We start from the raw sequence: 17,056 nt of genomic DNA on the forward strand, positions 1-17,056 counted from the left end.
AGTCAGAGAGGGTGGGCTGCCATCGTTGGCCCGGGGGGGGGGGGGGGGGGGGGGGGGGGGGCAGCACCCACAGGTCCAGCATGTTACCCCCTGGATCGTCTGTGCCCATAACCAGGGCAGCTCCGGCTACTGCCTATCTGTCTCACCAATCACCCATTACCTCCACCAACGGGCGGGCACACAGATGAAGTCTTTGCCAACAGGGAATTGGGAATCCTATTAATGTGAGCACTTCACAACTCCCGATGGTATGCGTGACACGTCGCAGGTTAGAGTTATGCCTAGCATCCATGCTGTCACTGAGCGGTGCATCAGACTGCTTAAACTGCAGTTCCGATGCCTCAACTGCTCTGGTGGTGCACTGCAGTTCACCCCAGGAGGTGTGCTGTGCCCTCCATAACCTGGCATAATAGCGGGGCGATGTGCTGGAGGTGGAGGAGGAGAAGGGGAAACATGTCTTCACCAAGGAGGACGCAGAGGCACCGGACGAGGAGGGCTGAACGTCGAGCCCAGGGGGGACCCGCAGGACCAGCGGGAGGATGGAGGACAGGCGACATCCTCGCCCCCTTCACTTAGGACGTGGCTTGGTCCGTCATCTCAACCCCACCACCCTCATCATCCCCTCCCCCCCCCCTCCTTCCCACCCACCGTCCCATCACGCCCATGACCCCACCCGGCCTGCCTCACCTTTTCTTCCACCACCAGCGCCACCTCCTCCTCTGTCCCTGTCCCCCCTCCCCCCAAACGCCCCAATCGCCCTGTTCCACCCTCCCGGGGGGCTGGTTTAGCACAGAGCTAAATCGCTGGCTTTGAAAGCAGACCAAGGCAGGCCAGCAGCACAATTCAATTCCCGTACCAGCCTCCCCAAACAGGTGCCGGAATGTGGCGGCTAGGGGCTTTTCATAGTAACTTCATTTGAAGCCTACTCGTGACAATAAGCGATTTTCATTTCATTTCACTCCAGGGTGATGGGTTTATGTCGGTACTTTCAGTGGGTCCATGTCAAAGGCAGGAGGGCGAAGCACTGTGAGCTGAGCTCCGGTGCTCCTTAATGTTTGCCACAGTCTGACCCTTGCCTGTCTGCTATCTGTGCACTCACCCCATCACCTCCATGTGGTATGCCTTGGGGGGGGGGGGGGGGGGGGGATGTGTTTTACTGCTGTACAATTGTGACCCCAACTGTTTCTAGCCCCAGATGGTGCCATCCCCACGACCCACCCTTCCCTCAGCAGATTTACCCCCCTCCACTCCAGTACCCTCTAGGTGCTTAGCCTCCTATGCTCTACCTCTATGTCTAGGTGTGCTCCAGGATGCATATCAGCAGTGGGAGCAGCCTGCTATTACAGTGTCTTGTAGCCTTTGATGCACTGAGGGCCCTGGGGCCAGGATGCCCCAGCCCACTTGCCGGCGGCACTTGTCCTGCCATGCCACCATGTTCCGGATGCTGATTCCACGATGCATGGTTGTCGGGGAGCAGGGGATAGACACTCAGGGGTGCTGGTGGTCCATCGCCAACCCATAGGGAGGCTCCGGGTCGGCATCCAGATCCGTAACTCCCTCCTTCTAGTTGGTGCCGGTAGAGCCTGGGAATCATCCCGGGATGGAGGGGCAGCTGGATTGAGCTCCGGATGCCCCTGCATCATCTGGTTCTGCCAGCCCTCCAATGTCTACGCTATGGTTTCGCTGCCATCAGCGATGCCCTTCTGTGAGCAGGCCATGCAATCCAGTACCTCGCCAATATCCACCTGCCTGCAGGACACAGTCCTCAATGACTGGAACATGCTCTGGAGCGCCTCAGCGATGCCCACCTCAGACTGGGATATGCTCCACAGCACCCCGGCAAGTTCGACCTGAGATTGGGACACATCCCTCAGCGACTGGGACGTGCTCCAGAGCGTTTCGTTAAGGTCCACCTGCGTCAGGGACACGTCGTCCAGCGACTCGGATATGCTGCCGAGGCCCTCAGACATGATTGTCACTGACTGAGGAACGCCTTGGACACCTACACGAATGCTGCTGATGTCTTGCTGCAGGTTCTCCACTGCGGTCAACACCCTAGCCATGCTGGCCTCAGTGTCACGCATTGCAGATTACCATCTTGATTATATGAGCAACAGCCTTAATAAACCTCTCTGTGCTTTGCCAGAATCCAGATTGTGGGCACCTCCATACCTTTTCTCTTTGCAGCAACAAAGAAATATAAAAATATAAAATATGTTGTAATTAATGGGAGGAGCCACGTTTGTAGCAGGCAGTTTAGCTTTTAGTTTTGCTGGGAGCTTTGGGTTGAGCAGTAGCTTTTGCAAAAAGCTGTCAGATTAAGCAGTAGTCTGACACAGACAAGGAATCTGAAGGCTATTTCGTGACAGGATCTCTCTCTCTTCAAGAAGTATTTCCAAGAAATCTCTATTCAAGTGTTCAGCAAGTATCCCTGTGATTGCTAACTTTATTTACAAGTGGCTTTTGACCTGCGATAGGTTTTGCTTGATTGGAGATAGACAGGGGACTGGATTCACTGATTTTGAGGCTATGTTCCCACGCCAGCGTGGGAACGGTGGCGTTTTACAACAGAACAAATGGCGTAAAAAGGCCACCGATCCTCCATTTGGCTGGGGGCTAGCATCAAGGCAGCATAGAGCACACGGCTCTAGCTGCCGATACGACCCAGAGAATTTCTGGGTCCGTGGCCATGCATGCGCACGGTGGCGGCCTGCAGCGGCCGTGCCATGCAACATGGCGCGGTCCGCTCGCGGGCCCGGCCTGCAAAATAGTGCCACCCTAACTTTGGCCGGCTTGCAAGCCCCGGACCACCCACCAACAGTACCCCCAGCTCCTGACAGTTCCCCCCCCCCCCCCCCCACCGAGTCCGCAGCTGTCACATTGAGTTCCTGACGGATGAGACCGTGAGAGACCCATGCCATCGGAAACTCGGTTGGTCATGGGTAGAGCATCGTTGAGTGGGGCTCAGGCAATGCCCTGAGGCTGTCAGTACATAGTCCTGATGCTGTCGTGAACAGGGATTGTCCGGCCCATCGCCAAACACGATTTTGGCGTCGGCGACCGGAGAATCCCGCCCAAGGTATCAGTGTTGCCTTCTTTTGTTAATAATTGTTTAACTATTAATGGTTAGCTATTTCCTGTGATATTAATGTAGTTTAATCCTGTGTTAATAAAGTTTGTTTTAATATAACATATTGTCAGTGGAATCACTTCTGGAGCAAAGTATCCTTTCTTTACAGTCTCATAAATTAAAAAATAGTGTTTGAAGTTCTTGTCCAGTATCCTAACAGATGTTAGGGTCTGGTCCGGGATCTTAACACATGGCATTCCATGTTTCTTTCCTTCCTGCATCCCCATCATTTCCTCTAAGATTTGTTTAAAGATGTCGAAATTGTGGCACTGAGACATCCTGTTCTATCACTCTACCTGCATGCAGGCTTTTATAACCTGTACTCACTGTCACCTAATCCTTTTTCTTGATTTAATTTGTCTTCTATCATGCACGAGCCAATGTTGTTGGATGTGATGCACCTTATGGCACAGTAATTAACCTAGATTTCCGAATAAAAGGCAGACAGGCTCAGACATGGATATTTATAAATTCATAAATTATAGGAGCAGAATTAGTCCCTTCGGCTCATCGAGTTTGCTCCGCCATTCGATCATGGCTGATATGTTCCTCATCTGTTACCTACAATATTTAGTACAACACAGTCAAAACCTTCACAGACACAAACAATAGGTAACACAGACTGGTGGTTCCTGTGGGCAATTCCTAATAGCTCGATTTAGAAAGGACTTTTAACATTCTACATATCATACGACTTTCTAAATATTTCCATTACCCTTACAACAAAGTTGCTGAACAAGTAATTACGAGCAGAGATTAATCTAATAAAACCTCTGCGATGCTCTGTGTACTTACTATCATTCCGTACAGTGGTAGCTGCCCATGTACTTTAAATTGGTTGCTGGCCGTCACTCCTTTGCTGGTGTACAACAGCATATCAGAAAACTAGAAGAGATGACAAACTCAATGAGTCAAACAACGTAGCTCACCATTTAGAAAAAAAATAACTGATCAAGCTATGAAATTGGACGATTCCATCAAACTGGGATATGCCAAACTGAACAAAGCACTGGTGGTGATTTAATGTGAGGATCCCCACACTTCAAAGCACTAGGTTGGTTTAGCTCAGTTGGCTGGACAGCTGGTCTGTGATGCAGGGCAAGGCCAGCAGCGCAGGTTCAAATCCCGTAACGGCTGAGATTTTTCACGAAGGCCTCGCCTTCGCAATCCTGCCCCCTGCCTGAAGTGTGGGGATCCTCACATTAAATCACCACCAGTCAGCTCTTCCCCTCAAAGGGGAAAGCAGCCTATGGTCATCCATGACGACTTTACTTCACTAATGACCAGTGCTTGTCACACAAGTGTTCAAAACTCAAATAACATTAGACCTCCAGAGGACATAGGTTGGTGAAATGGGCAGACACGTGGCAGATGATATCAAATACAGAGAAATGTGAAGTGATGCATTTTGCTAAGAAGAATGAGGAGAAGCAATATGAACTAAATAGCACAATTTTCCAGAGATTGGAATAACTGGGGTGTATGTACAAAATCTTTGGAGGTGGCAGAACGAGTTGAGAAAGTTGTCAAAAAAGCGCATCAGTCTGTTGGTTTTATTACTGGAGTAGGGCACAAATGGAGAGAAGTTATGCCAAACTTTTATAAACCATTGGTTCGGCCTCAGCTGGAGTTTTTTTCAGTTGTGAACACCACGTTTTTGGAAGGACTGTCAAGGCCTTGGAAGGAGTATAGAAGAGGCCTCCTAGAATGGTACCAGGCATGAGGGGCTTCAGTTACGTGGGGAGATGAGATAAACTGGGATTGTTCTTCTTAGAGCAGAGGTTTGTTGGAGGAATTCAAAATCATGATCAGAATCCCTAGTGCCCATCCATTCGGCCCATCAAGTCTGCACCGACCATCTGAAAGAGCACTCTACCTGGGCCCAATCCCCCACTTGTAAAGTGATCTACGAGCAATTTAGCATGGCCAATCCACCTAACCTGTACATCTTTGGAGGGACAGTAACTAAACAATATAGATTTAGCTGATTGCCAATAACACGAGAGGCAACATAAGGAAACCTTTTAGTTACACAAGTCGTTGCAATATGGAATGCACTTTCTGCCAAAGCACTTATTTTCTCTGTCTGTAGTCCACAGCAGTCAAAATTGAAAGCGAAAGTAAAACAGCTCACAGAGCCACAGCACAGCTCCACCCATAAATTGACATCGCTAAAGCCATGTCTTAAGACAAAAACCTTTCTTAAATGGACACTCCCATGACCCGCTCCGCACCGATCCCCCGCTCCGCACCGATCCCCCGTTCCACAACGATCCACCGCTCCACGCCGATCCACCGCTCCGCGCCGATACCCCGCTCCGCGCCGATCCACACCGAATCACTGCTCCCACCGCTCCGCACCGGACCCCCGCTCCGCACCGATCCCCCGCTCCGCACCGATCCCCCGCTCCGCACCGATCCCCCGCTCCGCACCGATCCCCCCCTCCGCACCGATCCCCCGCTCCGCACCGATCCCCCGCTCCGCACCGATCCCCCCCTCCGCACCGATCCCCCCCTCCGCACCGATCCCCCCCTCCGCACCGATCCCCCCCTCCGCACCGATCCCCCCCTCCGCACCGATCCCCCCCTCCGCACCGATCCCCCCCTCCGCACCGGACCCCCGCTCCGCACCGGACCCCCGCTCCGCACCGGACCCCCGCTCCGCACCGATCCCCCGCTCCGCACCGATCCCCCGCTCCGCACCGATCCCCCGCTCCTCACCGATCCCCCGCTCCTCACCGATCCCCCCCTCCGCACCGATCCCCCCCTCCGCACCGATCCCCCCCTCCGCACCGATTCCCCCTCCGCACCGATCCCCCCCTCCGCACCGATCCCCCCCTCCGCACCGATCCCCCCCCCCGCACCGATCCCCCCCTCCGCACCGATCCCCCCCTCCGCACCGATCCCCCCCTCCGCACCGATCCCCCCCTCCGCACCGATCCCCCCCTCCGCACCGATCCCCCCCCTCCTCACCGATCCCCCCCTCCTCACCGATCCCCCCCTCCGCACCGATCCCCCCCCTCCGCACCGATCCCCCCCTCCGCACCGATCCCCCCCTCCGCACCGATCCCCCCCTCCGCACCGATCCCCCCCTCCGCACCGATCCCCCCCTCCGCACCGATCCCCCCCTCCGCACCGATCCCCCCCTCCGCACCGATCCCCCCCTCCGCACCGATCCCCCCCTCCGCACCGATCCCCCCCTCCGCACCGATCCCCCCCTCCACACCGATCCCCCGCTCCACACCGATCCCCCGCTCCACACCGATCCCCGCTCCACACCGATCCCCCGCTCCACACCGATCCCCCGCTCCACACCGATCCCCCGCTCCACACCGATCCCCCGCTCCACACCGATCCCCCGCTCCACACCGATCCCCCGCTCCACACTGAATCACTGCTCCCACCACTTCAAACAATCCTGTCTTCAAACAAAAACATTCTGTCAAGTAAAAATATTCCATTCAAACTGGAATATGTCTTCAAATTGAAATATGGTTACCTTTATATATAGCAGAATAAGTGGTGAGGACAAGGTTGTGTGGAACGTAAATGTTAAATATGGACAATAAGGGATCAAACGCATAGAAAATAATCACCATAATATACAGTGGAATTAATAACCAACTCTGCAGAGTATGGACGTGTTTCAGAAGTATACACATACAGATGAACTGACAATGACTGATGCAAGAGTACATAATATATGTGGAAATACAAAGGGCTACGCAAGAGGGAAACAAAGAGCTGTAAATAGAAAGGAACCATAGTGAGTGTTAAGGTCTTTCAGAGGGCATTACTAAGAGGAGAATCAGTGATGAGGGACCGGCAGTTCATTATATTAACAGTTATTTATATAGTGCCAACACTCACCAGGAAAAACATCCTCTGCTGCAGCCCTTTTTTGGTAAGTTTATAGAGACAGCCTTCCCGAATGAAATCCTGAACGTACGAGAAATAGAAGAACTGACAGTTATATTACCCAATGAGCCCATTTTCTACATGAGTAATGATTGTGAAAGGCATCATAGCTAAGCCCGATTATCACCTCCCATCTAATCCAGAGATATGAACATCCAAACGGGGTAGGGTCCATCCGATTTCAATCTCAATTCCTCGGTATCAACCAGACTCCCTCACATCGAAGGTAGCCAAGAGTTCAAGCTCCACTCCAGAGACTTGAGCACAAAGTTTAGGCTGACACCCTAATGCAGTGCAGAGGGAAAGCGGCAGTGTTAGAGGTCCCATCCTTCAGGTGAGACATTAAACTTTAGTGGACAAAAGAGACCAGATGGGACTAGTGTGAAAAAGAGCAGAGGCGGTGGGAGAGGGCTGCAGGTGTGGGATTCGTCCTGCTGCCCTAACCCTTATTTATCCTCAATCAACATCACAAAGAACAGATTATCTGCACATTTTCATACTGTTGTTCGTGGGACCCAGTTATGTGCCAATTGCTTCTGTCGATCGTAAATGACAATAGTACACTTGAAAAAAAACTGGCTGTTACACAGAAAATCTGAGTTTATTGTTCTGTAGTCGAAGAGCTGAGAGAAACCAGCTCACTTGGGCCATGGGCAAATCAATAGCAGCAACACTCAACATTGGCAGGTTTGTTTTGTTCGATTTTTGGACATGGGCGTCGCTGGCTTTTGGGTCAGCATTTATTGCCCATTTCTGAGGGCATGGAAGAGTCAACCAGCCGTGGATCAGGACTCACATGTAGGTCAGACTGGGTAAGGATGGCAGGTTTCCTTCCCTATAGGACATTAATGAACCAGATAGGTTTTTATGACAATGGTTTCATGGTGATCTAATTCCAGATTTTTATTAAATTTGATGGTCAGCTGCCCTGCTGGGATTTGAACCCAGGTCCCCAGAGCATTTCCTGGGTCTCTGGATTACTAGTCCATCGACAATACCACTACACCACCGCCTCCCAGTGACAATAGAATGTTCTGCAGCACCCTGTCAACCTACAACAGAAGGCCATCTCATGATAGTGCAACTAGTCAAACACCAGCCAGGCAAAGAGCAAAGTTGCTTGATTTTAATGCATGCCACGAATCAGAAAAAAAAAGGAAAGGAAAGGTGAGCACTCCACATTTCCTGGACTTACCCTTCCTGGCAGAATCAAATTCTCAATGCCAATCAGGTCACGCTGCAGCTCTGTGAGCTTCTGAAAATGCTCCAGCCTGATTAAACTGCTGTGAAGGTGAGCACTCATGTCTCTGACCTCCTTCAGGGCATCTGCACATGGAAATCAACAGCAAGATCTGTGAAACAGTCACTAAACCCATGTCTAATGTATCACAGGAGAAGAATCCATAGAATCCCTGCAGTGAAGGAGGAGGCCATTCAGTCCATCGAGTCTGCACTGACCCCCTGAAAGAGCACCCTATCTCGGCTCCCCCCCCCCCCCCCCCCCCCCCCCCCCCCCCCTCAACCCATCCCTGTAAAATCACACAATGATCATGGTCAATCCACCTAAGCTGCACATCCTTGGACACCAGTGGGCAATTCAGCTTGACCAATCCACCTAACAGACTGTAGCAGCCTGTGACTAAGCCCACATCTGATATATACCACAGGAATCAATAACTGACCGCTGCAGACAGTGACAGGATAGGGGATCTCATCAGACAGATTCAATACACACTACACACCACTGCTAGGATTGACATTTGTTGATTCAACCAGGTTTGCCTAAGATACAGCCCATGTGCTGGATGTGGCCGGCGAAGACCCCTTCGGGAAAAGGTAAGGTAAAGTCACCATAGTCCCAGGTAACCATAGGCTGCTCCTCCCTTTGAGCGGGAGAGCTGACTGGTGGTGATTTAACCTGAGGTTCACCACACCTCAGGCGAGGGACAAGGTTGAGAAGGCGGGGTCTTCATGAATAACCTCGGCCAGTACAAGAACTGATCCCGAGTTGCTGGCCTCTGCATCACAAACCAGCTGTCTAGCCATGTGAGCTAAACCGACCTCTGGAGGCAGTCTGAAAAATTCCTGCCAACCAGCTGGGTTTCAATGCAAGGTTCTGCTTAGAGCTGCTCCTCCAATCACAGGCTGTTTCTCTCCCATGTTTGCTGCTGATAGGCTGACTTCAATAAGGGATTGGAAATAAGGGAGAAGAAAAGTCTCTGAATGGTGGAGCAGTGAACAGTGCGCTGAAGGCTGGTGGATGAGAAAAGGAAGCTTCAGCGGGTACGGCAAGACAGGGGCCTGGGGAGTCAGGTACAGCAGGACTGGGCCTGGGGAGTCAGGTACAGCAGGACTGGGCCTGGGGAGTCAGGTACAGCAGGACTGGGCCTGGAGAGTCAGGTACAGCAGGACTGGGCCTGGAGAGTCAGGTACAGTGGGACTGGGCCTGGGGAGTCAGGTACAGCAGGACTGGGGCCCGGGGAGTCAGGTACAGCAGGACTGGGCCTGGAGAGTCAGGTACTGTGGGACTGGGGCCTGGGGAGTCAGGTACAGCAGGACTGGGGTCCGGGGAGTCAGGTACGGTGGGACTGGGGCCCGGGGAGTCAAGTACGGCGGGACTGGGGTCCAGGGAGTCAGGTACGGTGGGACTGGGGTCCAGGGAGACAGGTACGGCGGGCCTGGGGCCTAGGGAGTCAGGTACAGCAGGACTGGGCCTGGGGAGTCAGGTACGGTGAGACTGGGGCCCGGGGAGTCAGGTGCAACAGGACTGGGGAGTCAGGTACAGTGAGACTGGGGCCCGGGGAGTCAGGTGCAGCAGGACTGGGGAGTCAGGTACAGTGGGACTGGGGCCCGGGGAGTCAGGTACGGTGGGACTGGGGCCCGGGGAGTCAGGTACGGCGGGCCTGGTGAGTCAGGTACGGTGGGACTGGGGCCCGGGGAGTCAGGTGCAGCAGGACGGGGCCTGGGGAGTCAGGTACGGTGGGACTGGGGCCCGGGGAGTCAGGTACAGCAGGACTCGGCCTGGGGAGTCCGGTACGGTGGGACTGGGGCCCGGGGAGTCAAGTACGGTGGGACTGGGGCCCGGGGAGTCAAGTACGGTGGGACTGGGGCCCGGGGAGTCAAGTACAGCAGGACTCGGCCTGGGGAGTCCGGTACGGTGGGACTGGGGCCCGGGGAGTCAAGTACGGTGGGACTGGGGCCCGGGGAGTCAAGTACGGTGGGACTGGGGCCCGGGGAGTCAGGTACAGCAGGACTGGGCCTGGGGAGTCAGGTACGGTGGGATTGGGGCCCGGGGAGTCAGGTAAGGCAAGATTGGGCCCGAGGAGTCAGGTGCAGTAGGACTGGGCCCGGGGAGTCAGGTGCAGTAGGACTGGGCCCGGGGAGTCAGGTACGGCGGGACTGGAGCTCGGGGAGTCAGGTACGGTGGGACTGGAGCCCGGGGAGTCAGGCATTATAGATCATTGAATTTACAGTGCAGAAGGAGGCCATTTGGCCCATCGAGTCTGCACCGGCCCTCACAAAGAGCACCCTACTCAAACCCACGTATCTAGGACACCAAGGGCATTTTAGCATGATCAATCCGACTATGGGAGGAACCGGAGCACCGGAAACCAGAGGCATAGTGGGACTGGAGCCCGGGAATCAGGTATGGCAGGACTGGATTCCAGGGTATCAGGTACGTCAGGACTGGGGCCCAGGGAATCTGGTACGGTGGGACTGGAGCCCGGGAGTCAGGTACGTTAGGACTGTAGCCCGGGGAGGCAGTTACAGCAGGTCTGGAGCACGGCCAACCAGGTACGGTGGGACCAGGGCCCAGCAGTCAGGTACAGTGGGGCTGGAGCCCATTGAGCCAAATACAGTGGGGCTGGAGCCCATTGAGCCAGATACGGTGGGGCTGGAGCCCATTGAGCCAGATACGGTGGGGCTGGAGCCCATTGAGCCAAGTATGCTGGGGCTGGAGCCCATTGAGCCAAGTATGCTGGGGCTGGAGCCCATTGAGCCAAGTATGCTGGGGCTGGAGCCCATTGAGCCAGGTATGCTGGGGCTGGAGCCCATTGAGCCAGGTATGCTGGGGCTGGAGCCCATTGAGCCAAGTATGCTGGGGCTGGAGCCCATTGAGCCAAGTATACTGGGGCTGAAGCCATTGAGCCAGGTATACCGGGGCTGAAGCCATTGAGCCAGGTACTGAGCCAGGCACGGTGGGGCTGGAGCCCACTGAGTCAGGTATACTGGGGCTGGAGCCCAGGGAGCCAGGTACACTGGGACTGAAGCTCTGGGAACCAGGAAAGATGGTGCCAGAGCTCTGGGAATCAAGCAATGGTGGGGCCGGAGCTTGGGTGATGTGTACGTCGGGGCTGAGGAAGCAATGCCCTGACGGCCAGCGCGGACATATTTGCGGTTGACGTTGAAGTTTTGCCTTTTTGGCAGGAATGGGGATGAGACGATGACTGAGTGGGTGTCTGGGAGTGAGTTGGGTGAGTGACTGCGAGTGAGGGACTGAAAGGGTGAGAGGGAGTGAGTGAGGGGCTGAGTGAACAAAGAACAAAACAAAGAAAAGTACAGCACAGGAACAGGCCCTTCGGCCCTCCAAGCCTGCACCGACCATGCTGCCCATCTAAATTTAAATCTTCTAACTTCCGGGGTGTATATCCCTCTATTCCCATCCTATTCATGTATTTGTCAAAATGCCCCTTAAACGTCACTATCGTCCCTGCTTCCACCACCTCCTCCGGCAGAGTGTTCCAGGCACCCACTACCCGCTGTGGAAAAAACTTGCCTCGTACATCTGGGGTTGAGGAACTGTTTGGGGGTGTGAGTGAGTGAGTGGGTGGGGTTGAGTGTCAGTCTGCTGTACGTCCAGTCCCAGTTTTCTCACTCATTCTCACCACCACATAATACATACACATGCACACACCCACAAATCCCAACCCACATACACTGAACCCGCCCAACATTCTGATCATTCTTATTGCTTACTCTTTTTTAACTCAACAATGTATTGCTGTGACATTGTTTTACATTTGTTCAGCAACTGTTTCTTTCTTTAAAATCTAAACTTTAAAAAAAATAAGTTAATTGTTGTGTCAAAACTTATCTTTCGGAAATTTGTTCATCGCCCCCCCGAGTGAAAGATTTGCAAATGTGACCCCGCCGAGTGAAAAGGTTGGACAAGCCTGATCTATACTGTTGTAGAATTGGACCAAATCATCCAATTCCTCTTAGCCTCTGGGCAGTTCAACTCAAGGCTATTCGGTTATCGAGATCTGGTTGGTATTGTATCGCAAAAACACTCGCCCCAGCAGGCCTCAGCCCACAGACTGTAGATATGACTTCCACGGTGCCATTAAGCCTCAGACCTGGGGAAAGCTGCAGCCCAAGTTCACTATCCTAAAGGCTTCCTGGTTCTTTCATTCCCTCTTCTGCACCAGTCTAGCCCCAAGACGGGGCACACCCATACAAACCGCAGGTAATGAAAGAATCAGCTTTCCTACTAACACGGGTGCAAGATGAACAAATTAATCTTCATGCATGCTCATGCAGGTTACTTCCTTTATGGGCCACCAATATAATGTCTAATTATATGGGGGATTCCCCGTCTGTGATATATATGTCACACCGATACTGATCTCTGGACTCAGGTGTCTGACCATGGTGCGTGTATAGTATTGCCGATGACACTGACTTACCCCTACAGTCTCTGTAATCTCGATGGTCAGGGTGATAGTGCTTGCACAGTCTCTCCAGGATGAGTTTGTAGTGCATCAGCCTCTGGATAGGCTTCAGCAGGAATGTGTTCAGGGGGAGGTAACAAACCTTCTGCAGCTCAAACTCTTTGTAAACGCTCTCTAGTTTCTTTGATTGCTTGGTGGCCTTCTCCAGTTCTGTTAGAACCTCATCATGTTTCTGTAGGAAGCTGGCAAACTCCTGAGGTTAAAAACATTGAGAGCTTGTAAGCGAAGGTAATTTTAGTTGTGCAAAAGGGTATGATACATCCACCTACTTCTTAGTGATGGTAAGTTTAAACCTTTCACCACGCACAACACTGACAGGGTGGAGTAAGCAGCTTGACGTCCAGAGCTATTCTGGCTGCTCAGGAAGTACACTACCAGGAAATAAATGTGCAGAGCCCAAAGACGCTGGCTAGACCGGCTCCTCGGAGATCAGGGTGCCATTTTTAAAGGATTTGGATTTGATTTATTGTCACGTGTACCGAGGTACAGTGAAAAGTCTTGTTCTGTGTACAGTTCAGATAGATCTTTCCATACATGAGACAACATAGGACATGCATGAATATACAATGTAAATACATAGACACAGGCATCGGGTGAAGCACACTGAGTGTAGTACTACGCAGTAGAGAAGATGCTGGAGAGATTAGTTCAGTCCATAAGAGGATCATTCAGGAGTCTGGTAAAAGCGGGGAAGAAGCTGTTTTGAACCTGCTAGTGACGTGTTCTCAAACATTTGTATCTCTTGCCCGATGGAAGAGGTTGGAAGAGAGAATAACCCGGATGGGAGGGAACTTTGATTATGGTGCCCGCTTTACCAAGGCAGCAGGTGGTGAAGACAGAAGGGTGTCACTATCTCCAGACAACCCTACAGGCATCAGGTTCCCTCCCCGACCAAGTGATCAACACCCCCCCCCCCCCCCCTTTTCAGGTTCCCCCGCCCCATCCACCCTTTAATAGCCATGTCCCTTTGTGCCAACCTGGCATTGCCAATCTGCTACCTTGGCAGTGGCAGGCTGGTAGTATCAGGTTCGCACTGCCACGGTGCTAGTGCCAGGGCACTGCCCCACCCTGTTCCCAACCACCTGGGGGTTCCAATGCCTCTGAGCCCCCAGCATGGTCATCACGCCTGGTCTCGGTAGATGGAGACCAGTAGCAATTCCCATCGGCTTTGTGTCGAAAGGGGTGGAAAATCCCAGGAGCGGGGGGCTTCGGGCTAAAACCTGGAATTGCGCATTTAAATATGCAAATCTGGTTCACGCGCAGTGAGGATGTGAATCAGATTGTGTCCAGTGCCGCAGGCCGGGAACATTTTGATCAGCTCGGCGCTAGCCGCTAATTCTATTTAGGAGCTCTCCCGCTATTCATGTGAAAAATTGTCCCCAATGTCTGTGTCGGTGACTCGAGAGCGCGGACATATGTGTGTTGTTAAAACAGCAGCTCACACAGATGTGAACACTGAGTGAGGGTAGATTGTCACTCTGGCACTAAGGACACGTCAGTGCCTTCGTGGTAAGGAGACAGGAGTAAAGGTAGCGAAGTTCCGCTGAGGCTGGTGGGAAGGGCTGACTGCCACAAGTCAGTCTCTCGTTGCAGCACAGCTAACTGTGCAAAAACAGAAAATCGCGTTGTTGTACATACCTTCAGGACACACATGTTACGAAGCATGACATCACCGATTCTCTGATAATCTCCTTTCACATGTGCATTGGATCGTCCTTCCCTGAAAAGCAAACATACATGATAAAAGCCACATGCAGAGGATGAGGTCATTGAGAGATCCCTCTCTCAATGAAATCCCCTCCCTGTAGAGTATTCAGCGATTCCTGGATTAAACTATCTTCTCAAAATAAAATTCCATGGCTCTTGGATTAAATCCTCACTTTTTGAGTACAGTGAACCTTGGATTAAACCATCCTGTACAGAATACAGCTGCTACTGGATAAAATATCTTTCTTCAGCAAAAGCTCCATATTATCTATAACCAAAGTGTTGTTTGACCTGGTTTCATTTGACACCAGTTATAATGTAAAATCTGAAATCATGCCTGGACGAGCCTGGCCTCAGATCAGAGAGAAGCAGAGAGGAACTCCTCGGAGGAGTCCAGACGTAGGATTTAAATTGGTGGTACTTCACTTGCGGCATAAATGTTCTCCAAGATTACCACATGGTTGCACACTGGTTAGTACTGCTGCCACACAGCACCAGGGACCCGAGTTCAATTCTGACCTTGGGTGAGGAGTTTGAAGAATCTCCCCGTGGCTGCATGGGATTACTCTGGGTGCTCTGGTTTCCTCCCACAGTCCAAAGATGTGTAGATTAGGTGGGTTGCCAATGACAAATTGCTCTTTCGCGTCCAAAGATTAAGCGGGGTTACAGGGATAGGGTGGGAGAGTGGGCCCAGATAGGGTGCTTATTCCGGGTGTCGGTGCAAACTCAGTGGGCCAAATTACCTCCTTCTGCACTGTAGCGATTCTCTGAGATTCTGCCAAACTGCCAGTGGTTGGGGTTTCTAGGGATATCTTAGAAATATTTTCTTCTTCTAACTCCCATCTCCATCGTAACATGAATCACAGAGACCTTGTATCCAGGTAAAAATGCTGATCAGCTATCCTTGAGACACAAATCACTATTATCTCGGAATTAAATGGTCGCTTATCATGGAATCATAGAATTTACAGTCCAGAAGGAGGCTATTTGGCCCACTGAGTCTGCACCGGCTCTTGGAAAGAACACCCGAAGCCCACGCTTCCACCCTATCCCCAGAACCCAGTAACACCAGCTAACCTTATGGACAATTTAGCATGGCCAATCCACCTAGCCTGCACTTCTTTGGACAGTGGGAGGAAACCGGAGTATCCGGAGGAAACCCACGCAGACACGGGGAGAACGTGCAAACTCCACACAGTCACCCAAGGCCGGAAATGAAACTGTGACTCCGGAGTGTGAGGCAGCAGTGCTAACCACTGTGCACCATGCCGTCCGTATAACAATTTACAAACTACCATTCTCAAGACCCTCTGGCCTCCTCAGATTTTGGAGAAGAGCATTCTTCATTCTTCAAAAGGTTCTTCAAAAGTAGTCATGGGAGAGAATCAAATAGTCGCTTTAGGTTGATTGGGTTATCAGTGACATCATCACGCTTTCTATTTCTAGTGGACCGAAGCAGTGCCTCCCGGCAACTAGACTATAATTTGGACCTTTCTAACATGCCAGTAATTAGCTTTTTGTGATACTGTTCTAACAACACAGTATCTTTGTGAAAGCAATAGATAAAACTTATGGAGGCCTCCCCAAAGACATTTCCTGTATCAATATAAGTTGCCGCGGTCACAGATGACCATAGGCTGCTTTCCCCTTTGAGGGGGGAAGAGCTGACTGGTGGGGATTTCATAGAATCATAGAATCCCTAGAGTGCAGGAGGAGACCATTTGAAAATGAAATGAAAAATGAAAATCGCTTATTGTCACGAGTAGGCTTCAATGAAGTTACTGTAAAAAGCCCTTAGTCGCCACATTCCGGCGCCTGTTCGGGAAGGCTGTTACGGGAATCGAACCGTGCTGCTGGCCTACCTTGGTCTGCTTTCAAAGCCAGCGATTTAGCCCAGTGTGCTAAACAGCCCCTTTGCCCCATCGAGTCTGCACCAGCCCTCTGAATGAGCACCCTACTGAGGCACAATCCCGCACCCTATCCAATAACCTTACCTAGGGGCAATTAAGCACAGCCAATCCACCAAGGACTGCACGGTAGCACAGTGGCTAGCACAGTTGCTTTACAGCGCCAAGGTCTCAGGTTCGATTCCCGGCTTGGGTCACTGTCTGTGTGGACTCTGCACGTTCTCCCCTTGTCTGCGAGGGTTTCCTCCGGGTTCCTCCCACAGTCCAAAGATGTAAAGGTTAGGTGGATTGGCCATGCTAAATTGCCCCTTAATGGAAAAAAATAATTGGGTACTCCAAATTTATTTTAAAAAAGGAAACCCACGCAGACACGGAAAGAACGTGTAAACTCCAGACAGTCACCTGAAGTCTGAATTGAACCTGGGTCTCTGGCGCTATGAGGCAGCAGTGCTAACCAATGTGCCACCATGCCGCCCCTATTGTTATTTTGTGGACCTCGAGCCACTCCGAATGCGCATCCACCAAAATGGGATACATGGAGCTCAAAAGCAGGCTAGAGAAATCCGCATGAACGCGAGGCTAGGGACATCTAGGCTACTCCAATGGATGCAAAGGCACTGCTGCGGGAAGCTTCCAATGGGCCTGACACACAAGGCAGCACT

General features: G+C 52.2%; 1 protein-coding gene across 1 annotated transcript in view; it reads right to left on the reverse strand.

Moving 5' to 3' along the window:
- The window catches only part of farp2 (FERM, RhoGEF and pleckstrin domain protein 2), a 228,832-nt gene that overhangs the window by 35,159 nt on the left and 176,617 nt on the right, over positions 1–17,056 (reverse strand). The window contains 5 exon segments of the mRNA XM_038816227.1: positions 3,926–4,015; positions 7,001–7,069; positions 8,244–8,374; positions 12,736–12,973; positions 14,419–14,500. Of these exon segments, the coding sequence (XP_038672155.1) occupies positions 3,926–4,015; positions 7,001–7,069; positions 8,244–8,374; positions 12,736–12,973; positions 14,419–14,500 (610 nt within the window).

This window comes from Scyliorhinus canicula, chromosome 13 (genome assembly GCF_902713615.1).
Source record: "Scyliorhinus canicula chromosome 13, sScyCan1.1, whole genome shotgun sequence".
NCBI lineage: Eukaryota > Metazoa > Chordata > Chondrichthyes > Carcharhiniformes > Scyliorhinidae > Scyliorhinus > Scyliorhinus canicula.